The following is a 26550-nucleotide window of genomic DNA, read 5'->3' as shown; positions in this document are numbered from 1 at the left end:
ATAAATTATTTGCAGGGAATGGTGCATCTTCTAGTTACCTGTCTATCTTGCTGTCTTGCATTTATAATGACTTTTATTCTGCTTTTGTTGCTGCAGGACCTCTTCCTTTTGGGAGGGTTTGTTATGGTTTCTCAATCAGGTGAAGATAAATAATCTCGACACATTATGTTCCAATTATAGAATGAGAAACCACATGAAAGACATTTCCCACAAAAATAAATGAGAAGTTAGTAATTTGCTCTATTTACAATAGGAGGAGATTGTAATATGGCTGAGAGCTGAGTTTCTGTTGGAATATTCATAAAATGTTTGGTTTCCTCCATTTTCCATTCAGGATGAAATTGAGGAGGTGCAGGTTGTTGAGCTTTTCACATTTGGTGGCCAGTCCTGACTATTTGAGCTCAATAGTTGTTGGTATTTCTCTGTGAGATGTTTTGTGTTTGTGATTTTGTGTGTTCTTGAAGCGAAGGTTGGGCTGGAAGGAGAGGCAACACCTCAGTGCAGTTATAACTCTGTGCAGAAAACCATCCCTGTGCTGAGCTTGAGTTCCCAAAATCAATCTGTGGCAAATATAAAGCTTTTACCACTTTCCTACAGGATATTCCATGAAGCTGTGGATAAAGGTTCTCTAGGAGTCATCTCATCCACTCCTGCTCACAGAGAAGTGCAAAATAGCCACAATATACTCCTTAAAAAAGAATGTTTGGTTAAAAAAAAATTTCTGAAAAAAAATGTGGAATGGTTAAAATATTTTTGGTAGAAAAGTTTTGTTCTTTTCTAATTGGCTTTTTCCAAGCAACTGTCATTAAATCTCTTTACACACCAGCAGAACATTTTAAATACATAATGGATAGAGGCACAGAGAAGAGAGAGGAACACGTGAGCCTATTTCTGAAAAAGTTCCCTTAAATAAGGACAATATCTGAAAATTTAATGAATTCTGACTCGTCTTGGAGTTTTAACACCACAAATGCTATTCAGAAGTGTAAGGAATCGCCACACAAACACAGGAGCACGGGTCTGGTGGATTTACATGCACTTGGGAGGAAGAGAAAGACACAGCTTTTCGATCAGCCTAATGGCTTGGAAGTAGCTTCAGGAGGAGTGCTGGTAATCACATTTGATGGTCTGAATTGATGGCTGATGGCTTGTAAAGGGCAAAGCACTGGAGTGATTTCAGGGAGCTTTTAATAATGCTTAGCAAATGATCAGGCTGCACAGTCAATCGCTTGGCAGATACCAATATTCTTCCCCCCCTCCCAGAAAGTGCAAAGCTTCGGAAGAAAAAAAAAAAACAAACTCAAAAGAAATCCCAGAATTGTAGACTTAGTCATGATAATCCCTGTGTCCAGAAGAAACAAAAAGTCAGATTGAAAGAATAAACTTGATCTAGACAAGGAATAATTGTAATTTTTGATTTGAGATTTGAATGCTAATTATGGGTTCTTCCAGGATCCAATTCTGTTTATAATTGCATGCCTAAATCCTAATTCATGACTTATAATAAGGAAAACACAATCAAAGGAATGTTTCCCAGAGAAAAGTGTTGAGGAATTGACTCCAATTTCTGCCTTTTGTTTGGGGGTACAACATTAGCAAGATTTTTCATATTCTTGTCCTGTAGGGGTGGGTCATACAGCTGGTGGATGTCCATCAGCCCTGAAAAGGATCCACACCCTCTCTCTTCTCTCTCCTGAGATCTGTAATGAGCTTTTTCTCTTTTTCTATTCAGTTGCAAAACTTCCTGGAGTAGCTGAAGAAACAGACCAAACTAGGTCAGTGGCTTCTCCAGAAGATCCAAGGTCAAGAGGAGTTAAAATATTAATGACTTCTGAATGCCTCTGCTTCAGGATGACTTGTAATACTCCAAACAAGATTTTTAGAAGTCATTATGCCCAACAGGATAACAATTGATTGTATACTATTATTATTATTATGACTATTTCATAGCTTGCTTTGCTCTCACAATCTTAGTTTCAAATTTTTAAGTTCCCTGTTGCCAGGAGCAACATAAGAGAGATTTGCAGGTACCTTAAGACCTGGTGAGAATGATTTTGGGAACAGTACTCAGGCTCCCAGCACAAAGGAGCTTTAGGGTTATATACAACAGGTAATAACATTTTCATTTCTGATATTCAGGATTTTCTCAGTGATCAGCAAACTGGAGCATTGTCTTTGAGTGAGGTCTGTTTTTTACCCACCTGTGAGCAGTTGTGCCCATTTTCTGTCTTTAAAACCAGCAGGACATGACTGAGCTCTCTGAGTCATTATTGTCTCAAATTTATTTAGAGGATGGACTGCTGGGACGTCACATTAATTCTGTCCAGAACCTTATAGCATTTAAATCTTTTTAATGATCATCCATTTTGCATATTTTGAAACTTTGTTGTGATGATTCTGAGAGTGAGGGAGTGTTTTCTTCCAGAGGAAGGACCTCCTGTAGATTCCATGGCTCCACTGTAGATTTCAGGGAAATGATTGTGAGTATTTTTGTGGGTGTGAGACAAAACCAACCAATATTGTCCAGGAATCCATTATGAAACTACAGAATAACCCATGCTCTTGGTGTTATTGGTTTGTATGGATAAATATGATTTAATTTTACACAAGCTTTATGTCTCTGCAGCTCCAAGAAAATTTGAATAACAAACCTCTGTTTTGTTGCATTTGTATTTTCCTGAGGTTCACACTGATATTTTGGTGATGAGATTCATTTTTTCTGCTTCATCAGGTGTTCACATGCATTTCCAGCAATGCAGTGGCATCAGTCATTACTAACCAAAATCAGGACACCTGTACTAAGAACAGCGACCAGCAAAAATATTGTGGTGGCTATTTTTTTCAGTGACACTGTGACAAAAAATAACCACAGTATTTAAGGTGTAAATTAGGAAAAAACCCAGTGGTTTTCACTGTGTACAGGTCCTTTTTTTTTTTTTTTCCCTGTGGGTTGACAAATCCTGAATATTGCAAAGCATGGTGTAAGGCAGGAACAGAGATTCTTATAATTCTCCTTGTAAATAGATTTCAAAGCACAATTTTCATGTGAAGATCTTATTTTCAAGACATACCAAATGGTTTAATTTTCTATCTTCAGAGTGCATCACTGTTAACCTACTGCAAATAAATGCAAGAACTCTGCCAAATTAGACATTCCATTTTTCTGGAAGAAAGTGAGCTTCCTCAACCAAGTTCCCAAAAGGTTTTGTCCTTGTGATTCCTTGCACAGAACTGGGGAGAAAAAAAAGAGAAAAATCTCACAAGAAAAAAGAAAATTGATCTTTTGCTTCACTCCCAGCTGTGATACTTTCAGAAACTCAGTTGAAATGGGGGCATAAAAGCAAAAAATAACTGCAGCTTCCATTAGAATTTAGGAAAAGAGTGACCTGGGTCATAAAGTTCAGTTCCATGAACATAAATATATACTCAGAAGAGTTCACAGAACATCTATTCTTAGTCTCCAAAAAAACCCCACAAAACTAGAAGAACTCCCTAAGCTTTTCCTCAACTAATCTTGAAACTTGTGCTGTTCAAAATCTAAATTCAGAAAAGAAATAAACCAAACCAACACCCAAGAAACTACAACCAAGACAAGCTGCTCAAAATAATATGGCACAATGAAGTGGAAGGATGAAAAACTGATATCCTACAAATTCCATGGCAGGACAGCTCTCATAAATAAACTCCCCAGTAGCACAGAGAAAAGTAAAAGAGCCCCTAGACCTTGCCAGTCTGGTTGGTACCATAATTCTTTATTATTCCCAAATTAGGAGAGGCTTCATAATCCTGAGCATGCAAACAACAGATGCCAATTAAGCACTTTAGGTTTTTCTAAGCCTTTGCACTTTAGAATGTTGCTGTTTTCTGCCTGGCAGCAAGGGGAAGCTCAGAAGAAAATAGATACACCAAAGAAGAGCCTGGTGGACAAAAAATTTCCTAATCTCTACAATTAATGATTGGATCTTAATCATTGTATCAACAAAATATGATAAATTCCAAGAAATCTCAACAATTTTTTTTTTGCTTGAATTTAATGTCCAAAGCATCCCAAACTCCAGACTGTGTCACAGTCATGGCAAATTCCATCCCAGGCTCCATCTTGGGACAAGCAGATTTCCCCATGCTCTGTTTGGAACATTCTCCATCTTCCAATCTGCTAATCTCCTCCAATTGTCTAGACTAAGTTTTATTAATGGATAACTCAAAGCCATTAAATCTCATTCCAGTAATGCTCTTTAAATTGAACAATTCTCCTTTCCCTCGCTGGCATATACACCCAAACATACACATTTTGTTATTCACTGTAATATTTTTATTGACACATTTATTGCTACATTTATTTTGGCAGAAGAAACAAACCAATTTCTAAATGTCTAAAAAATAGGGTGTTTTTTTTTTTAAATCTGTAAGCACTTATATACCTGATTTTTAGTTCTTGTTGGAGATGTCCTGTATGAATAAAACCAGCTTGGATTACAGATGATATCCTAGATGAGCTCTTATTCAGTGGTGCTACTGCTTCATGTTTTATCTTAGAATCCTATTAGGTTCTTTCATGGCTGTGTCTCACTGGTGGCTCAGAGATGTCCCACCTTCCATCAAAACATCCACAGTCCTCTCTTTCTCCATCCATTCAAATTGGTGGAATTCTACCTCATTTTTATATAATGGTCATGGTACAGTCAGATATGTGAGATAATTAGTAAGCTGAATTACAGACTAATTTTAACCTCTGAGCTAGAAACAGTATTACAGAATGTTTTCCTTCTCCGATTTGTGACACCAGAACAAGGACCAAAAATAAAGGAATGATTTCATCGTTTCAAAATTAAAATTTCCCACATTCGGGGCCAATGCAAGGAATTAATATTCACAGAAAACATCGAGGATGCTTTAGAGAAAGGGAACTAAGCACAAAGCATTTTTTTTTAATTGTGGTTTTGAACATGTTCTTGAAAAAACATCTGTGGCCACTTCACCAAAAAAAAAGTGAAGTGGACCAGTCTGAAAAATGAGCAAAATATAGATTTATATTTACATGAAAATTACTTAAGTTGAAAAAAAAAAGAAGAGAATTCATGCTTTTGTAAGTCTGAAAGAATGAAATTGTAGGAAATGAAAAGTACCTCTGCTAATTTTCTAACATAGATTAGGTCCTAATCCAGACTGAAAACAGGAATTTCAGAAATGAGGGGAAAGACTGATCTAGATCAAAAATTAACATACATTTATTTTCCTGATTCCTCTAAATCTCAAATTTTTTTGGAGGTTGGTTCATGGGATGCTGGATTGGGCTGACAGCACCTGTTGAAACAATTCTTGTTCAGTGAAAGTTTGTCACTGTGTGGAAATTCCCATAGGAAAGACCAATACCCCGCCTTTTTTGTTTGTTTGGGGTTTTTTCCTCTAAAGAACCTTTTAAATGTTTTGTCCTTCCACATTTCTGCTTGGAATTTACTGGAGAGTTCCTGTATCCACTTTGTAATTTCTGTATGAACTTTGATATTTTTTGTTAATACCCTGTTGCTTGAATTTTCCATCTTCTGCCTATGCTCAATCAATTCTGTTTTCACTTTCTGACAGGATATGAAGACATGAACTGACCTGGTAATTTAAAGGTCTTCTTCCTAATCTTTCAGGCACTTGTTATTTCTCTTTATCTGCTCCTTTTTCATAATTGAAGGTCTTTGTTTCCTTATCCCACCATTTTAAAACTGGGCTTTCATCTCTTGAATCATTTCTGCAGCTCTTCCTTGTACCTGCCAAATTGTCAATAGAATTTCAGTCAAGTGACATTTAATTTTTTCATATTTATTTATTTCATTTTATTTGTTTCTTTGGTGGAAAATGTTTCCATAACCAGAGCAGAGAAAGCTGCACCATTATGGAATCCTCAGATCTGCTTTTCTGAACTAAAGCATGAATTGTTTGCCACCTCTCTCTTGCAGGGTTTAGTTCTTCCCCCAGCTTCTTGTGTGTGAATGATTTTTCCTGCAGTTAACTTTAATTCATTTATTATACATCTCATCCATAATTTATCATAAAGAGGGACCTTCTATTATTTATCACCCACATGATGGGGACATGCATGTGCACACATGCATATATAGGATATTTTCCTACATAAAAAATAAGATTAATGTATAAATATTTAACAGAGGTTATAGTCTAAGGAAATATTGCTCCTAAAAGTGTTGGAAAATACTTTTTCAGCAACCCTAATATGTACCACAGGGTACAATCTAGAAAGAAACAGGTGATGCCTCTCCACAGAGTATTAGTTGTTTGAAAGTAAAAATTAGGATAATTTAAAATTTTAGCATCTTATTAATGTTCTACTTCCACGTATCCCGATTTCTTCTTCAAAACTTAATTTCTTTTAAGAGCCAGTGTTGACCTTAAACATAAGTCATATTTTATAGAGACAGGTTTCTTCTTATAATTAAGCACTGGAGACTCTTTCAGTTCTATAGACCATGAGCTGGGATTAGAGCACAGTGCAATGATCAGGACTCCCTGAACAATCAGATTCTTTCATTTAAGTGCTGGCTGTTGCTCAGAAGATGAGTTATCAAACAAACTTTGAAATACTCTCTCCTTGCTCAGTCAGTCTTTCCATACAGAGTAAAACCCCAGGAGAATTTTGTCTGAATAAGGGGAGAGAGAAGCTTGACTCTCACAGAAAATACTTTTTATTAATCACAGAGAGATTTTCAGTTTCCCAAGGTGCAGTTTACCATTGTAAGCACAGCTCACTGCAGCAAATAGTTCAAAACACAGAACCAGCATTTCAATACACATTTGCAGACCTTGGGCAGCTTGAAATGGTGGCCTTTCCTCCTCTCATTCAAAGAACTTTAGCAACCTGAAATTATTGGACACCCATTTCTTCTGTCACCCAATTGTGGTGAATGAGTTCAGCAAAGATTTATTGTGCCACCTATACTTGAGAGTTGCTGAGAAAGCAGCATCTGAGTTAAAGACAATGCTGAAGTCATGCATGTTAACATATTATGTCTCTCTTAAAAATGATTTTATTTTTTACTATTTTATGATTACTTGAAAAATATTTCATGATTATGTTATAATTAATAATATCTATTAATTTAATAATGAATGCAGATTATGTTTGAGATGGTGTTTATCAAATGACTTGGTTCTGAATATTCATGTGTCTGCATTTTCTATTTAAGTGGGAAATTGGTCTATGAAAAGTTAGCTAAAAATGTCTCAGAAATGAAGTGAAAAAGGTGTTGGGGTTCTGATTTATTTTTAGGGTTGGTTTGTTTTTGTGGTTTTTTTTTTCCCAGGGGTTGGTGGCTGAGTTTTTGGGGTCTTTTAGGGCTTTTTTTTGTTTGGTTTGGGTCTTTTTGGATTTTGTTCATTTTGGGTGTTTGGGGTTTTTTTTGTGGTAGGAAGAAGTTAATAAGTGAATAACTGTTACCTTTCCTGATGTCCCACATTCTCTTCCCATCCTTTTTTCTTTTAATTATTTTTTTGATGGCTACAGTATGTAATAGAAATTAAAAGTACTTTTTATAGAGACTAGGCAGGCTTGGAGCACAGAGTCCTATTCACCCACGTGAGATCAGGGCTCTCCTTCCCCACCTTCCCTCCCATGGAGGGCACATCCTGCAGGCTGAGGAAAAGACAACCAGGAAACAAGGAAGAATAGCAGAGTTTCATTTTTAATACCTCATTTTGAAAGATTAAGTGAAAGCAAGTCAATGTAACAGGTTGGTCACACAATCAAATCACATCCAAGCATTCACAATTAATTATTCAAGCCTTTCTTTGTGCCCTTGTCAATTTGAACAGAAGAGCTGTCAGCTGTTGAGTCTCTTCTGAAGACCAGCCTTAGATCGTTATTATTGAGCTGCCCCTGACCAGGCTCCGGGGCCACAGCTCCTGTCAGAAAGAAAAAGAAATGAAACATGGAATATTGACTTTTGGATCTTTGGGATATTGTTTATTTAATTATTTATTTCCCCCCCCATCTTCCCTGGTCTTTGCTCTGCAATGTGCTCTACTTTGTAGGATGTTCCCTTTGCTCCACAAAGAATTTTAAAAAAGTCCAGGAGGCTCAATTTACAGGGGCTGCATGTGTGTTCCACCTTTTTAATGGAAATGCTCCAGGGAGGGAGATAGTGTGTCCTGACCACGGACATGGTGTAGAATGCAAATCCTCAGGTCACTGATACAGACCCTTGGGGCTCTGCCTAAGAGGATTGGAGTGAAGAAAAAAATTGGCTTTCTCCCAGGAGATAAAGACTGTGAACTATGAAAGCAATAATGTTGACCCAAATAACAGTTGCTCGAGAGATTGAACCAATGCAGAATTTGCTTGGAATAAATGCCATACAGCTGTCAGATTTTGCCACGTTAATTTTCCTTTTTTTTTTAAGGTTCATTTATGGCTGTTCACATCCCTAAGCCATTGACTGCATAAAAGAGTATACCCAGATTAAAGCTGAGTATCAGGAAAAGAGAAGAAAAGTAGTTTTAGTTCAGAGCTTTTTCTTCATTACTTTTCCACTGCCTAGGTTTGAAAAATAGGGATAATTATTTTTAAAAGTTCTTATCTAAGTGACACCAGCATTTTTTGAATGCTCATGTAAAATGTCAAAACTATGCTGTGTTTTCTCAGGAGAAAGAAGTACATCGAAGCAAATTGGGTGAATATTCTTACTTTAGATTAATTTGTGCCAAAAGGAGTACTTACAGACCTTATGTATTGGAAGCACCACTTGCAGAGAGTCACATCTCTTTTTAGGGAGCTAAAAATCATAAATAAGGACAACAGACCTCTGGTATATAATTCAAAATCCCTTTCAGCACATGGTCCCATGCTTAAACAAGAGACACAGGTTTGCTTCACAGGTTTCATAGTGATCCTCTCCTTTAAGGTGTATTTTATGTCCTTGTGGTAATCATGGAATGGTTTGGTTTGGAAGGGATCTGAAAGATCATCTCAATCCACCCTTGCCATGGGCAGGGACACCTCCCACCATCCCAGGCTGCTCCAAGACCTGTCCAGCCTGGCCTTGGGCAGTGCCAGGGATGGGGTAACCACAGCTGCTCTGGGCACCCTGTGCCAGTGCCTCTCCACCCTCACAGGGAACAATTTCTTCCTTATATCAAACCTAAATTTCCCCTCTTTCACTTTGAGCCCATTCCCCCACATCCTGTCACTCCAGTTCCTGATGAATTGTTCCTCTCCAGGTTTCTTGTAGCCCCTTCAGACACTGGCAGCTTCTCCACACAACCTTCTCTTCTCCAGGCTGAACATCCCCAACCTTCCCATCCTCTCTCCATAGGGTCCCCTTATCAACCTCATGGTCTCCTCTGGACTTGCTCCAACAGTTCCACATCCTTCTGATGCTGGGACATCCAAACTGGGCACAGCACTCTGGGTGGGATCTCATGAGAGCAGAGTAAAGAGGAGAATCCCCTCCCTGGACCTGCTTCCCACAGAGCTTTGGATGATCCTGGTGGTGATTCCATGCACAGTTTTGGATGATGTTCTCCATCTCCAGCCGTGCCAGAGGATGTGGATGTGTCTGATTCTTGCTGGGACTGCTCCTCTGAAATTCTGGGCTGGCTGGGGTGTGCTGGACACGTGGGGGCTTTTCTGTCAGGTCAATCCTGTTTAGGGAACCTCATGCTGCTTGCAGCTTCTGGGATTGCAAGAAATGTCAATGATATGGATCTTTCCCATGGAAATGTCATTAACGTGGTCAAGGCCATCTGTGCTAATGTCATGTGGTGCTGGCAAGGTCACTCTGTGACTCCAGACATTCTTTGGTGACCTGTGGGGAGAAAGAGAGAAAAGAGAGAAAAAGAGAAAGAGAGAAAAGAGACAAAGAGAGAGTGAGAGAGAGAGAGAGAGAGAGAAAGAAAGAAAGAAAGAAAGAAAGAAAGAAAGAAAGAAAGAAAGAAAGAAAGAAAGAAAGAAAGAAAGAAAGAAAGAAAGAAAGAAAGAAAGAAAGAAAGAAAGAAAGAAAGAAAAAGAAAGAGAGAAAAAAAGAAAGAAAGAAGGAAGGAAGGAAGGAAGGAAGGAAGGAAGGAAGGAAGGAAGGAAGGAAGGAAGGAAGGAAGGAAGGAAGGAAGGAAGGAAGGAAGGAAAGGAAGAAAGGAAGAAAGGAAGAAAGGAAGAAAGAAAGGAAGAAAGGAAGAAAGGAAGAAAGGAAGAAAGGAAGAAAGGAAGAAAGGAAGAAAGGAAGAAAGGAAGAAAGAAAGAAAGAAAGAAAGAAAGAAAGAAAGAAAGAAAGAAAGAAAGAAAGAAAGAAAGAAAGAAAGAAAGAAAGAAAGAAAGAAAGAAAGAAAGAAAGAAAGAAAGAAAGAAAGAAAGAAAGAAAGAAAGAAAAGAGAGTTTGACTGCTGAGGGGAGTTCTTAGGATCCAGGCAGTGCAGGTCTGTGTCTGCTTGGCCGTATTTATTTTGTTGGTTTTATAATCTAGTGCTATGCTTCCTGAAAAAATAAGTTTTAGAAGTGGAAAAAAATGCTTTGTGTGACTTTCAGCCTGAAGTCCCATACGTAGAATATGAGTTTGCAGTGGGTTTTTTTGCCCTGAAACACCTCGGTTTCCTTAACATTCATCATTTAAAAGACAGAACAGAACACATTATAGACTCTAGCTGCCTAACAAATGCTGAAATGCAACCCTAAACCAAATCTAAATGTAAACAAAATAGATGCTTTAAATCATTTGTAGAGCTAATTGCATCTGTAAGTACAGGGAAAGCTCAGGAAAAGTGAAAAAATGTTCAACACGGCTTGCCTGAAACATTAATCTGGCCAAAGGCTGTATTTTAAAACTAATTTATTCTGAGGTCTTCATAGAAAATGAGCACTGGTACAAACAAAACATGTCCAGCCCACTGGTGAACACTCTGACAGTGGAAAGAGAACAACAATAATCATATTTAACTCATTCAGAGAGATTTACAGTCAAACTGTGACCTTGCTGTGCACCTCCATAAAGGATTGAATCCAGTCTGGCAGGTTTTCAGGCACAGGATGTGAAGCAAGGGGTAAGAAAGGATGTTTGGGTGCTCAAAACCCAGAACTGGGATTCCCAAATCTCTCACAAACTCACAGGATAAAGTTAGGCAAATCAATTTACTTCACTGTGCCTCAATTTCCCAATCAAATTGAAACTGGCAAATGATAAAAATTATCTTAGGAATGTATTTGGGTATATTTGCATAATCATCCTGATATTTGGACAGGCTTCCAAGTCATGATTCTCTGAGCAGTTCAGAGAAGGAAATAAAAAACCTAAAAATATATTTATTTGAAAGGACTGATGCTTGTTGTGTTTATAATGATCTTTTCTTTGTGCTTCCAGTCTAAGGAAAGTAATAGTACAGAATCACAGTAATCTTTATGAGATGGTAGGGAATTACACATCCTTCCTAGTTTTACCTCACATAGATCTTTGAAATGAAGTTGGATTGAAATATCCCATAATCATCAGTTGATGCTCAGCATAAATCACTCTGTGAATTTACTCCTTGCTGAAAAGTTATATTTACTGAACCCTTTTCATTGTTACAAAGTTAGTTTGACAAAGATGTCAGCAAACAGAAAATAAATAGTGTGAAAACCACATCTATTCACACTGCTATAATATGACTCCTGTTCAAAGTGTTTCTGTTTATTTAGAGAAGTTGCAAGAACTATGAAACTTTGTAACCTATAAAAAATGAGGGCTGCTAAATCCCCATATGCTGATGGAATTCAGTCTGCAAACAGATTCTCAGGAATTGCTTGCAGTTATTTCCATTTTAATTCAGTGTGGGTTGGTTTTTTCCTCCAGCAATGTTGGTAATACATGTGACTTATGTGATACTTAAATGCTGTTTTTCTAATATTCCTTTATGGAATAATTTCATTGGATCAGGGGTGGCAAGAGCTTTGTTTATTTTAAGGTACAGAAAAGTCTTTGCATACTTCTCTTCCTATTGTAATTTTTTCTGTTTAAAACACTTCTTCATCAGTTGTTCTGAAGCAACACCAAGTACAAATGGTTTGGTATGTTTCCATAATCAGGGAAATGTGTCCTGAGTCATAAAATATGGGAATAGCTCATCAGGAGACATTTTTTTTTTTTAATGGTAGGTGTGTGAGTGGTAATGAGAAGTGAATAATTAAATACACAAAAAGCACAACATGGAGCTCAGTACCTGTGTGAAGGGTAAAAAAGAGACAGAAGTTGGATCCCATCATATAACATAGCTGGTTATGTTGGAAATCAAAATTAGTTTATATGAGAGAGAGAAAAGTAGAGGAAAAATTATTATAGTGAGAGGAAATTGTAAAAAAATATTAAATTTTTATAGAACTGTTGAAAAGCAACACCATAGACTGTTGTATTGGTCAAAAAGATAAAATTTACATCATTAGCAGCTTTTTTCCTTCATTTTAAAAATTATTCACTTAACATTGAATTCTTTTCCCAGTAGATTGGCCAAGAGTTTCCAGGAGAAATTATTTATTTTATCTCTAATTCCTAGTGGAGCTGCTTCCTCCCACAGTGAATATTCTGAATATTTTTTAACCAAACATAGGTTTACTTTTTCAAACTGAGTGAGGAAGATATTAATTCCTTCCCATGTCATTGCCATAAAGCCAAATTAACCTGTTCCACTTTCCCTCATTTTGCACTCTCAAAATAAAAACACTACCCTAGAATGTACCATGTGAGGCTTTGTCTGTTACTGCACATCCTTTAAATAAAAACTCTGCCTGCTCAGGTGTCTTGGGAAGCTTTGAATAGATCTTTTCATGGGAGGGAGTGGGTGCTATGATAAATTTCTCATAAAACTGTTTCTTCAGGTTGAGATGCTCCATTAGCTTTGCAGTTACCTGCAGAATAAATGTGGTTAAACATGTGGGGCCAGAGAGCTGCAGCTGCTGTAATTACTGTGGGATAATATTGGCTGTCTGCACTCAGTAAAAATAATTCTGCTGCTGTTGGGATTCTGTGTCTGCAGGGCTGTGCCTTATTCTGATCTTATTGTCCATAGCAGTTTATATTCTGGAAACACAATCACTTCAAAGCTCCAAAACCATTAAGGTGCACATTTGATGGTGGTGACATAAAGCAGCTGCTGTTCAGGCCAGAGGAGATGGAGGTTTTCTCTTTAATTAATCAGCTTGTGTTTAAATTTACATGCAGATAGGAGGGGAGATGGGTTATGGTCCTTGATGATATAAAGAGCAGAGAAAAAGTTTATTTGTGCTAAGCCACTGGTCATCTCCAGCTATTTATTGATGTGAGATGCACCAGTAAAAGCCTGAGGAAAAAGATTTTAATCCTCCAGACAGCTCCATATATCATGGGCAAAGTTGAATCCTCTTTAATCAGAGTCCCTAAAACTAGCTGGTGATTTAAAATTATCTGCTTGCTTGCCAGCTGAAATGAGGAAAGCAGCTTCTACAGCAATGTATGCAAGCACTCAAATAATCTAAAACTCAGGCATTAAAGATTATGGCACTTTTATTCAATATCCTGGAGGATGACAGTTAACAACAGCTGTAGCTGCTCATGCCTAATAAATTCATCAAAGATTAAGAGGGGGAACAATTAAATAAAAAAAACATTGTGTGATCAGTCAGGTCTATACTATTAAATCTATGCTATTAAATCATAAAAGAGTAGCCATCAACAAAACCCAGACTGTGTACACAAAAGCACAGCTCCTGCATCTATTTATGCCTTATTTGAAAAAAAAAAAAAAAAAAAAACAAAAACCAACACAAAATCAAAACAAACAAACAGGCTTATTCCTCCTTTATAAAACTTGAAGATAGCTTATGCATCATAAGTAGAATTGGTGTGGACAGTTGGGATGAAATACATTTTTGCAGTCTCAGAAACACAGGTAGGGCAACAAAATATGTTTTGATTTGGGTAATTTACAGTCTCTTTTTCAAAAGGGCCAAACTAATTCAGAAAATCACAGCACTGCACATGTAAGAGAATAATGTCTTTCCTTATACTGAGATTACAGAAGCACAAATAAACTCAGGGTACTGTTGGATTTAGAGCAGCAAAAACCAGGAATGCAGCTGCCTCCAGCATTCAGGACCTGCCTGATTTTGGAACACTGGGCTCAGTGAGAAACCAACAGAGAACCACAACCCTTGCTCCTACTTAAAGCTGCAATTGACTCAGCAGATAATCTCTCTCAGCACAATTTACAAATCCAAAACTGCAAGTTTATTTTGTTCAGTCCCCTGTTCCTTTCCTTTCCTTTCCTTTCCTTTCCTTTCCTTTCCTTTCCTTTCCTTTCCTTTCCTTTCCTTTCCTTTCCTTTCCTTTCCTTTCCTTTCCTTTCCTTTCCTTTCCTTTCCTTTCCTTTCCTTTCCTTTCCTTTCCTTTCCTTTCCTTCCTTCTGCCACTTCCTTCCTTTTCTTCCTTTCCAATTTTATTCACCCTATGGGTCTATAGGCAAGAAACAGGCAGGTTTATTTTCTCAGGTAGTAATAATTCATGTAAAATATAAAGGGAAATCTGGAGAACTACAGCTATAGCACTATCCCCATTTATGAAACCGAGACATTTTGGAATGGAGCAAACACCACAGCATCTGAATTTGTCTAGATCTATTTTAATTGAAAATATGCAGAAGGACATTGCTGATCCATGATATTCCTTACAGATAGTGATGCCAAAATTACAGCTTTTTTTTTTTTTTTTACTCTTTTCCTCTCTAATCTTTGAAGAATCAAGTGGAAAATATTCCATTACTCTAAAATGGTGGCATTTTAGAGCCATGGAGATGTGGCTGTGCTGGGCCTCCCACACTTTGAGCAGCTCTGAATTCCACTGACTGAGAGGCAGAGTGACTGATAAGGAACAGATTTATTTACAATAAACCCTGATTCACCCTGACCTGTCACCAAAGCAGGTGCTTCTATCCCTAACTGAGGTAGAGAAAGTGAGGGAGGGTAAAGAATTATGATATTAGAAAGAATGTCTTAGTTTTGAGCTGTCAGTTCTGCACGAATTTTGCCAAGCTGTGAATCCACCTCTGTTAGAGCTGGAACCACACCAGGTCATAGGACTGGAAATATTTATGAATGTCCTCAGCTCCATGCAGAGAGCTCTGCACAAAGATAATCTCAGTTATTCTTTATTGAAGTCTCAATAGATTATGTGGCTAAATAAAATAGAAATCATCTCATGCAAGGCTGCTGGCTTGTTTTATAAATTCTCAAAATTAATTCTGGGGGGAGGAAAAAGCCCTTAACAAAAAAACAAAACAGAAGGGAAAAGGAAACCCAACTGCTTTGGAACTGAAGAAAACTTCAGACCTGCAAGCTTGGCTTTATGATAAGACACATTTCTGTGAGCTCTGAGGAGCCTGGAATTATAGACTAAATATCACAGCAGCCTCCCTCACCCTGGATAACACTTCCTATGGATTTTATGGCTTTTTCTTTCTTTGTGTCAGGAAAAATGGGAATAGCAAACATTTTAATTCCTCATAAGCAACATCATATATGGTGGCACTTCATAAGCTTTGCCACTGATTTTTTCTGCCAGGAAATGAGTCATGAGGGCCTCTCAAGGTATCCCATGAAGGCTGAGTACCTTGAGTGGGTGATACTTGGAGAAGTGAAATCCTGACCTTTCCCTCCACATCTCCTTTCCTCATCTAATCTTTGGGCTGGGTATCAAAATCCTTCCCAGGAATACGACTGCAGGGCAGAGTTTAAGCAAGTTCTAGCACACTTCCCATGCCCTGAGCAGCAGCCTGGTTTGTTTGAGGATGTTGTAGCAATGCCATAAATCTGAGTTACAGATTTCTGTCCCCTTTGGCTCTGTGGGGAGCTCTCTCCCCTTCCATGCACAGGTCACACTGGAAACTTGCTTAGCAGAAGCAATTCTATCCAGGGGAGGTGACAAGTACCACTGGCAAGAGTCTCTTTGTTCTGTATTACCATTTGGCACAGGATTAGAACAGCCATCTGTTCTCTTAATTTCGATCAACCCAATTTAGGCTGCAATAACACAACGCCGTTAGATGTGTTTCCAACAAAGGAAAAATCAAATACGGTTTTTTAAATCATCTTGGGGGTAACATTGCCCCTGTTTAAAGACTACCAGCATGCTGGGGGGAAAGGGCATGATAAGAGAATAATTAACATTGTGATTTTAAAATATTCTCATTTTCATACAAGAATACGATGCGCTAATTCGACAGGAAAGTGTTCCCATTTTCTTATGAATTATACATGAGAACAATCTCACATAGGAAACCTAAACAGAATTTTATTTTAATCTCTAATATTATGCAGTCTAATGGAAAACATTAAAACCTTACATAAGAGCAATTTCATAATTGTTAATGTGATCTCTTCTCACACAGAGAAACAAGCACATGATTTGCTAACACTGCTCAACTTTAAGGAAGTCAGCAGGTTATTTAGGGCACTGGTCAGCAGACAGTAAAATCAGGGGTGTGTTTCAAAAATTTTGTGGGTTTTGGGGCCCTTGGTCAAGCCTAGGTATGACCCAATTTCCTCCACCTCTTCCTTGTTTGTGTTCTTTAGGACAATGAGATCCATCTCTTTGGGGTCCCTTTATCTCCAGACCAAGTGGTTTGCTAATATCTCAGATGAAGACATGGATTTAGAGTTTCTATCAGAGAATGAAATTTTCTTAAGAAAAGCAGTTGGCAAAATATGCCAGCTGTTAAAATATTGGTGTAATGGCAAAAGATGGCACAGCTTGGTTGTGTTAAAGAGGTTTGATTTGAGCACTGAGGTTTTCGTACCAATAATCCCAGTTTTAGGACAGTCAGGTGAGAGGTCACATCTACAAAAGGAGGGAAATCCCTAAATCCATGACTCTGAAAAGGAGATCACAGTTTTCCATGATGGGTTCAATTACTGGATGGGTACATGGAAAAAAACATTGTACAAAGGAAAATGGTGAAATATTGCATTCACTATGACCAGAACCAGAAATTTCAGAACTAAATTTATGTGCATGATGCAAGCTTGAAAAGGAACTTCAAAAAGTTGTTAAGGTGTTGAGTGAAAAACTACAGGAATACTTCAAGATATGAATAATTCACAGTAAATGATTTAGGAAGTTCAATCTGTATAACTAATTAAGGAGAAAGATGGTATAAGAGGTAATTTCCTCATGTTCTGTAAGGACTTAAATGGCCAGGAGATTTCTGACTGTGGAGGAAATCTTTAATGAAGGCACAGTAAGATCCAATAACAGGGGCAAAGGCAGGTGGACCCAAACAATACACTCATTTTCAAAAGTAAGAATAATTGGAAGAATTTACCCAGGGCTATCACATGCTCTCCACTTACAAGAAATATTTAATCATGACTAATGTCTTTTTAAAAAGCTATAGTGTAACTCCCAGATATGGACTTGGGCAGGGGTTAATGGCAAAAGGATGGAAGGTGAAAATAAATTACTCTGATAGTTTTTCTAGTCCTTGGATCTGTATATTTTCAGTCTCACCATGAGGCAAAGTTATGTATTATGTTGGATGCTGAGGAAAGACTTATGGGTTCTATTCCCTGGTTTTCCAGTGACTTGTATGAATTGTATGGATCCACGTGTCTCAGAGAGCTCCTCTGCAAAGAATTTAAATTTTCATAAAATCATGGAATGCTTTGGATTGGAAGGGACCTTAAGGGACATAAAATTCAAACCCCCTCCCATGGGCAGGGACACCTTCCACTAGGCCAGGTTGCTCAGAGCCCCATCCAGCCTGGCCTTGGGTTTAAATTCTATTTTTAAAGTTTAAATACTGTTTTAAATGATCATATATTACTATGATTGCCCACACTACCAAGGCAAGAGATAGTGAGAGTTCCTGGAAGCCTTTGAAGTCTTTGAATGAGACACATATTCCAGATATTGCACCAGGTTTTCAAAGGCATCAAGCATTGAAAGCCAAAAGAGATTTCAACATCTCTGTAAATCAGATGCTGAAATTATTATAATCACGTATTCAAGGAATTAATACAAATACTGCTGAGGAGGAATAATAAATGGGAATTATGAGCTATATTTTGACAGTGGTTTTTTTTTAATTGTTGTGAAGGAGTCTTCTCTGTCTTCCTCTCTTGAAGCCTGCTAGCAGCCAAACAAACAAAAAGCTTCAGTTGATCTGAAAGGATTTTTCACTTTCGAAAAATCTTTATTTGGCATGTTAAGCAGGTGAGTCAAAAAAATTAGACTTCATTAGAGCAAAACAGGGGTGATTAAATTAAATGTGCCTGGAGAAGAAAGCCCTGCCCTGGATCAACAGGACAGTGGGAGCTTGTCTGTCCCATCCTGGTGCTTTTCTAAACACTTTTTGAAGTACAGAAGGCAGAGCACTCAACACTTCAGCTTTGTCACTGCTGACAGCCTGTCGGGTTTAATGAAAATGCTCTCAGTTTAGAGGATGACAGAAATTGCATGCATTTCCCCTTTTATTCCTCTGTCATCTTTTTCTGTCTCGCATTTCTGCGGGAGAAGGAGGGGTTGGTTATTAAAAGCATTACATAAGTATGCAAAATATGTTAAGAAGAAAAGAGGAAAAGGAAAATCTTTAGCCCTGCAATTATACACAATGTCTGTTGGTGGGAAATGTGGGATAACATCTGATGTGTGGCAATAACTATTTACTTTTAGCTATCTTTGAAGAGGGTGAGGGAAAAATCTCTAGATAATGCTTTAAGTGAAGGTTTTATTGTACAATTGCCTGAGTAATTTCCAACAGGAAGATGATCTAAGCAGTGTTAGATAGCTTGAGTGTGTTCATAACTTCTCCAGAAAATACAGCAAGATAACACTGAACAATTTCTTGGCTCTGCAAAGCTTTTACATTCCTCTTTTATTAAGTGGGGGCTTTTAATAAGTGTGTCTGCTCTCACAGAGCCAAAAGTGGAACTGCATCTGAGGAAACTCACTGCCAGGGCTGAGCAGAGAAGGCTTCACCTGCAAGTATCACTCAGTACTACAAGATCTGGAAATAACCCACAAATCCTTTAAATTCATCACCCAGCCACTCCACATCCTCATCCACAATCCACACCCCAGCTGTGATTCCAGAACAGGGTTTAAAGGGAAGCCTGAATTTGATCTTCTCAATTTCTGGGGCAGCTTTTTTCATGCTTATCCTGAGAAGAGAGACAAATTTGATTACTAACAATGCCCTGTGTAGGCCATCTCTCAAAACTGTGCAGAGCATCTGAAAATAGTGACAGCTGTGGAAGAGCACAGAGGAAGGGATTTATTTTTAAACTTTGGCCCCATTTATGTAATCTTAAACTTGTGCATTCTAGTAGCATCCAAAGGTGTGAAATGGAATAACAGAGAAATGGAATTATGAAGAGAAATGGAATTATGTGTATTTAGCAAAGGTGAAGATGGACCCCAGAAAGAGAAAGCTACAGGAAGCCTTCACCTGCATGAGGGGCACATTTCTGCCTCTCAGCTGTTTAGGCTCCACTCACTGGACACAAATGCACAGCAGGTGCAGATTTACGGGAGGGACCAAAACAATCCCAGCCACCCCATTAACACCTTTTTATCTGCTCCTGGGCCTGTGGTGTGCTTGCAGCCTCTCCACTGCCATCCACCGTGGCACAGTTTGGTACCAGAGTCACATCCCAGCTGGAAAAGCCTGATGTGAGCCTTGCCTGGGCTGCAGAGGATGGTGTGCAGGAGCAGGCAGGGCTGGGGGATTGCTGAGGGCACAGGGCTGGAGCCCTGCCCTGCCTGGATGCAGAGCTGGTGGATGCTCACACAGCTGGGAACAAAAGCAAGGCAGGGCTGTCTTTGCTGCATCTCCCATGCAAGGCCTTTCAATGTGATTCCCATCTCCTGAAGCTGTCATTTTGTGCTGCCCACAGAGCATACGGGAGACAACCGTGCCTCAATTACCTGTATTTCTTATAACATATTCCCTGGAAAAGGTGGATTTGCTTTATGAATATTTCAGGAGTGCAGAAACTGCTTGTGAACCAAAGTCTGACATCTCGTGGTTTTCAAATCAAAATTCTAAATATCCTTCAAACCTAAATTTAGGGGTAAAGGCAAACCTTGTTAAAGGGTACAGATGTTGAGTAGCACTATTTGATAAGAAGTTAGGGTGGCCAAAATGGTTTTGAGCAATGTATACACTCAGACAGTGTTCTGAGTAATTGGGAATGTGAAAGGAAAAGGAAGAAACCCTCAACATAGGGCAGAACATGATATCAAGTAGTTGCAGCATCTCATTGGTTGAATTTATTGCTACTACGTGACTGTATCATTTCATCCAAACTTTACAACTAGAATATTAAAATGTAAGATGTAAGACAGCTTTGCTTTTTTTCATGTAAGCTTTTCAATGCCACGTTTCAGACATCTGGCTGTGAAACTGAAATATCACCCATTCAGGTGATTTTACTACTGTTCTCCACAATATCTTTGTTCCTAAGTCTTCTCTCTACAAGCAATTGAAGTTTTCAGAGGCATATGAAGTCAGTATGGTTCCTGTATAAGAAAGAAGCTCTCTAGCCTGTAAATCTGTAAATCCACCTGGAGTACATTGTTGTTCATGGCTGAGGAGAGAGCACTTCCCATCCAGTTCTCCCTCCTCCTTTGCATTTTCCCTTGCTCAGCTCTTCTTCATCAGCAAAAGGGCTCAACACCTTTTATGCCTCAGTTATGGTGATTTATATTCACAGAATCCAGGATCCCTGGGTCTGGCAAAGCCCTCCCAGCCCATGGAGTGCCAGCTGTGCCCCATGGGCACCTTGTCCCCAGCCCAGAGCTCTCAGTGCCACCTGCAGGGGACACCTGCAGGGCTGGGCACTGCAAAGCTCCCTGGGCAGCCCCTGCCAAGGCCTGAGCTCCCTTGCCATGGGCAAATTGCTGCTGCTGTCCAAGCTGAGCCTGCCCTGGCCCAGCCTGAGGCCGTTCCCTCTGCTCCTGTCCCTGTGCCCTGGGAGCAGAGCCTGACTCCATCTGGCTGCCCCCTCCTGTCAGGGAGATTTAGAGAGAAATAACATCACCCCTGAGCCTCCTTCTCTCCACACTAAACAACCCCACAACTTATTTAACCCTGGTGTTGTTATTTAATAATTCTGGATACTTCCAAGGATGGGAGAGATGGGCTGGTGTTGTTTTATTCAATGTTTTCTGCTTTGAGGGTCAGATCGGTGACATTAAATGTTTTGGGGTTTTTTTCCAATTTCTTTTATATTATGGTTTAAAGGATATCACCCTCTGTAATGAAACCATTTTCTTTCTGTCTTCTCTCTGTTGGATTGCTTTCCCACTGATGCATCTGTGAGCAAGCATCCTGACTACACTTAATTATTAAAAAGTCATTGTTCAAACAGAGCTCTGAAGAAAAGGAATTCTTTCTTAGTGCATATTACTGGATATTAGCTCATAATGGGCTTCAGCCTTGTGTATTTCTCCCCTAATTCTGGAGCCTGATATATTTTATAATACCTAGGTAAGGTACATTTATTATAAGAGCTACCAGCTACAGAGAAATTTAGCAGACATGAAAAGGAAAAGATATTCACATTTACCTCAGTGTAAAAGTTTTGGAAAAGCACACACAGATTAGACTACAGTATTTTTTAGGTGGAAATATTAACCAGGTGAGGCTTAAGTTTTCAATGCATTCTAAACAGGTTATTACAATTTACTGCATTATGGAAAGTGCATTAGAGCAAATGTACCCTGTTGATTTTAGGGGGGGTTTGTGTCCTTGCTTTTAAAGTGGGCATGAAACAGAACAGAGACAGTTCTGTGGGTGCCAAATGATCAAAACTGCTCATGTGACCATATCAACCGTGGTATTTTCCACATAGTCTAGAGCTAATAATAAAAAAAAAAAAGTCACATTTGAAGAAAATTTAACCTGTAATACTTTTATTTTGAGAGAACCATGGTAGAAACCCTGACCTTGAACAGGTCAGACTTGCTTGGTTTTGGAGATTGTGGCTTTGCTGGGCAGGGTGGTGCTCCTCACCCTGGGGCTGTTTAACTTGCAGGCACTGCAGGTGGGAGCAGCTTCCCTGCCTCTCTAACCCCTCCAGCTCTGCTGCTGAATTGCATTAGATCATCCTATAACACTGGGCTGAACTGGGTTAATGCAGTGGTTCTTTACCCCTTATTTTACTTCAGATGCTCCTTGTATGTTTGTTCATAGTCATATAGACCATAGCACATTTCTTTCCTTCATTCTTCACATTTTTCTTAAAGATCCCTCCATTTCTGCACATAAAGTGCAAATAAAATACACATTAATTCATTCCTTTTGTGCACTTACAGTGAGAACTTGGTGAGCTTGGAATTAGCAGCTTCAAACCTGGCAACAAAAATTCCTCAGGCCCTGTGCCCTCCATCCTTCAGTGCGAGAGGAACAACCTGCAGATATTTCAAACCCTGCAAACTCTTGTGTCTTTCAGGACCTAGATTTCTCATCACATCCACGGGAGCCTTGTATATTTTAGATGTACAAAACGAAGATGGACTGTACAACTACCGCTGCATCACCAGGCACAGATACACCGGAGAAACGCGACAGAGCAACAGCGCCAGACTTTTTGTATCAGGTGCTCCTTTTCTGCATCTTCCTAAATGAAATGAAATTCAATGCTGCCTGTGTCTCTCTCTAGTGTGCCCAGCTGGCAAGGCATGTTCTTGTTTGGTTTCTGCTGTAAAATGAGATGGGCCATTTAAAAACCCGTAATTTTTTTAAATGTGTTTTTCACATCTTAGTGGCTATTTCCTGAAGGTCCCTAGGGTGTACTTGCATTCAGCATGGTGATTTTTAGCAGGTTTGGAGTACTTTATACAGGGACTGTGGAAGGGATTTGTCCCTTACATGAAATAAGACGATGCAGGGACACAGTTTTTTTAAGGTAAAAAAAAGAGAATTTTTAATTTCGGACTCCAACATTTATAGATTTCTAAAAGTGACAGTGGATTGGAGGGTGACAGTGCCACCTCTCCAATGACACTGGACAAACTACCAGTCTATCAAATTTTTCTTTATCTATAAAGGAATGTAAAACAATAAGTTACTTATATAAAGTGTGTGAGAAAGTTCATTACAAGAATGTAAACATCAGAAAGTTTAAAAAAACTTTAAAAAACAAAGTAACAAACAAATTGCTCCAGAACTAGATTTGTGCAGGGGAACTTATTCACCTTAACCTCAGTGTTTAGCTAAAGAAGAGGAACACTTTTGGGGGTAATGTACCTGTCCTGCTTTGGGGTGATCTGGGGTGCCCCATGGTACCTGTTCCTCTCTGTTGACCTCAGCAGGAGTTCAGGACATTGCACTCAGCTGTAAATATTTCCACCTCAGGATTCTCATGTTATCTGAGGTGCATTTCAGCCTTCCTTTTCATTCTTCCTATTCCTACCTGTACTAAAGTAAGCAGATATTAAAGTAGCTATGATCCTATAAGTTTAAACAAAAAAAAAAGTAGTAAAGATCTTATACCTCCCCCCAAAAAAATTTATTTCAGACATAAATAATGAAAACCTTTACCTTTAAACAACTCATCTTTAAAACAATACCTTATAAGTTAACATAACCCAGAAATACAGCTATAGGAAAAGCTTGTAAAAAGTAAGAGAGATTTCACAATTTCAAATTTCCCCAGGTGATGCTATTCATAAAAATTTAAAACCACATAAAACTATTTACTTATAAAAAAGTCTCTATAGCATTAATAAAAAAACTTTTCTCCCTAAGTAAACTAAAAAAAGACTATTCTAAAAGTAGTAAACTGTTTAAAATCTTAAATTTTATTTCTTTATGTTGTCATTAAGAAAGAAATTATAAGAAGAGAAGATGTATCCTAAAAGTTTTATTCTAATTCTTATTACTCTTCCTTTTAATTACCATTAATAAATTCTTCTTTATAACCTTTTAAAATTTTAAACCTACTTCACCTTTCTCCTAATCCTCCATCACAAAAAAAAAATCATAAATATATTCTAATAAATACCCTAGTAATTATCCAAAAAAATCTTACATTGATGAACCAAAGCCACTACACCTGGGGAAAGCAGCACATTCCCCTGCTCCCAGGAGGGATCTCCAGCTAGAAGGAAAACCAGAATGACCATTGGAAAACCAATGAGCAGAACTGTGCCAGTGCACCCAGGGCTGCTGCAGACAGACAGGAGGACTGGGAGGCAGCTCTGGGCTGAGTCCCAGGGCAATTTGTGCACCAGGTGGGAAGACAAGAATGTGGATGGGCTATTTTAATTTTCCTTGTAGTTTGAAATGAACTCCTGCTTGCTGTGCGTGTGATGGACAGCTGGGCTCCTCACAGTCACCACACACTCAGGGCTCTCTCATTGCTGCTCCTACACAGATTTTTCCCCATTTTTTCCTCAGTGAGAGGCAGTGCCAGTTGTGGGAGAGGTGAAGGAGGAGCTGATCCCAAGCCTGAGTCTGGAACTTGCTCTCAAACATTTCTGTGTAGGGTTAGCACTTCTCCACCTCCCCTTCCTGTCCCTCCTTTGCTGCTTGTTTGCTCCCTTTGCTTGCAGGTGAGCAAATCCAGAGTGCTTTTCCTACATCCACAGAGCTCACTGAGGCTGTATCCCAGACTTTCTCTTTCTCCCCATATCCTCACCCTACATAAATCATCCCCACCATCCCACTGAAAGCCCCACATGGCTTTTTCTCCTTTTCCCTGTTCCCAAGTTTCCTTAAAGGTCAGTCAGGATTTGGTGACTTTCCCAATCTGACAGTCAGTGGGGTCATTCCCCTTTTGACCATTTCCTCTCCTTTTCTGTCAGAATAAAAATCCAGTGGTCAGGTCTCAGCTCTCCACCCCTCAGCTGGAGAGCCCTAAGGGAGACAGAGGTGAACACAAGGTTTTCCATTATTAACCTGCCTCTTGCCCTCCTCCAGAATGGACATTGTTGAAGGATTTTGGAGCCCTCTGAACACACAGGCCAGTACAAATATAATAATGATTTAAAAAAAGAATGGTGGGATTGTTCAGGTTAGAATCACTTACCAGTCAGGTCCAGGAGTTCCTCCCTTTCATAGGTGTCCCCTGTGGGTAGAACTCTTGCCCCTGCTTTCCCCAACCAGATGAAGAAGTTCTCCTGCACAATAATCTGCCTGCTGTGCTCTTCTGAGAACAGGCAGGATTCCACCCTTCCAGCTGGCTCCATAATATGGTCTGCTTCCGTGTGAAATCATGTTAAGGCTGAGCCAGTGGGAACATAAATAAAATCAGGCTTGTATCTTGGTTACCACAGGAAAAAATTCTGGTTATCTCACTGAACAAAAGTGGGGAAATGAAAGGCCTGTCTTGTTTGAAATTTAGGACAAACAAACACCTTAAAGGATGTTCTCTGTCTGGAGTTGCCTCTTCTATTCTCCTCCACAGACCAAACTGAAATAGCAAATTTTACCTGTGTGCAATAACTGGCTTTTTTAATTCAACAGGGTAAATTATCTTGATCAGGGCTAGAGTGGGCTCTGATTTCCAGTCCTGTTAATCTACGGAGCAAGTGCAGCAATCAGGGGCAGAGTTTGTCTCTTAATATTTCTCTAACAGGTTTTCCTTTTTCTTTGCTGGAATTTGTATTTTTAAAGAGTGATTCCTTTAAGAACTGGGATCAGAGAATCCATGAACATAGTTCTGAAAAGTCTCCTTGCATAAGACCTACCTTTTTGCCTGCCTTTTCCATCCATATTTGTTCTTCACTTTTTTAGGCATGAAATAGTTTGTGGTGGATGCTTCTCATGTTTCCTGGCCACATTTAACACAAGTTAAGCTTCATTCTTGGTTTGAAACAGTGTGACTGCTAACATGCAGATAATAGCAAATAAAATTTAAAAATCAGTAAAAATGGTAAATAATTAATATGCCTATATTAATGAAAAAAATAAAGTTCCAAATTTCATCTTGAGTAAGAACATCTTCTTGAAATCACATGGCCTTTCTAAATAAAATTAAACCCAAATCCATTAACATGCAACAGAAAGTTAAGAGGTTATACCTCTAATGTTAGAGGTTATACCTCTAAGACTCATTAGAGTGTCCTTTTCCAACAAAAACTTTGTCCTGCAATGAATCCCATCTCCCAAAATCATTACTGCTTTTTGACCTCCACACTCTGAAAAATCTTTATGATTTTTAAAGCACAAAAATTTTCCTCTTCTCTCCTTCAAAGAAGTTCCAAAGTAGAATATTTTAAAACAGTATTTTTCACTCAGATTTTCCTTGCTGGAAGTCATTTGCAGCTGACTGTCAAAGCATAGTAAAATAATAATTCAAAAGAGGCTAAACACATATTGGAAATGGGTTATGTTACTTTGGTATTTTTTGCCTCATTGCAGGTGATTGCAAATTGTGGTTTGTTTGGCTTTTTGGTTTTTTGGGTTTTTTTTATTTTTTCCCCTAAACTGAAATATATGAACTGTAGGAGTTTTAAATAGGAGTCTGTTCCAGGGACAACCCAAAGAAATGTTTTTACTGTCCATTTAAATGTATAATATATATAATATAAATATATTTTCTTCCACAGA

General features: G+C 38.7%; 1 protein-coding gene and 1 long non-coding RNA gene across 6 annotated transcripts in view; one reads left to right on the top strand and one right to left on the bottom strand.

Moving 5' to 3' along the window:
- Nucleotides 1-26550, top strand: part of DSCAM (DS cell adhesion molecule) — a 471885-nt gene that overhangs the window by 245007 nt on the left and 200328 nt on the right. For all 4 annotated transcript variants that reach the window (XM_077170965.1, XM_077170975.1, XM_077170984.1 and 1 more), the window contains exon 4: nt 22448-22594. In XM_077170965.1, coding sequence (XP_077027080.1) covers nt 22448-22594 — 147 coding nt within the window. The remainder of the gene's footprint in view (nt 1-22447; nt 22595-26550) is intronic.
- Nucleotides 1044-25215, bottom strand: LOC143691934 (uncharacterized). 2 transcript variants are annotated; one of them, XR_013179731.1, is made up of 3 exons: nt 25028-25215; nt 5605-9809; nt 1044-3231 (listed from the first exon to the last, which is right to left on the bottom strand). It is a non-coding gene; the product is annotated as an uncharacterized LOC143691934 (long non-coding RNA). The 2 variants fall into 2 exon arrangements; XR_013179733.1 differs by lacking the exon at nt 1044-3231 and having other exon boundaries at nt 7671-7908; nt 8727-9809.

Source organism: Agelaius phoeniceus, chromosome 2, assembly GCF_051311805.1.
Source record: "Agelaius phoeniceus isolate bAgePho1 chromosome 2, bAgePho1.hap1, whole genome shotgun sequence".
Lineage (NCBI taxonomy): Eukaryota > Metazoa > Chordata > Aves > Passeriformes > Icteridae > Agelaius > Agelaius phoeniceus.
The sequence above is the reverse complement of the archived record's forward strand: the minus strand, read 5'-3'. Positions and strand labels throughout refer to the sequence as shown.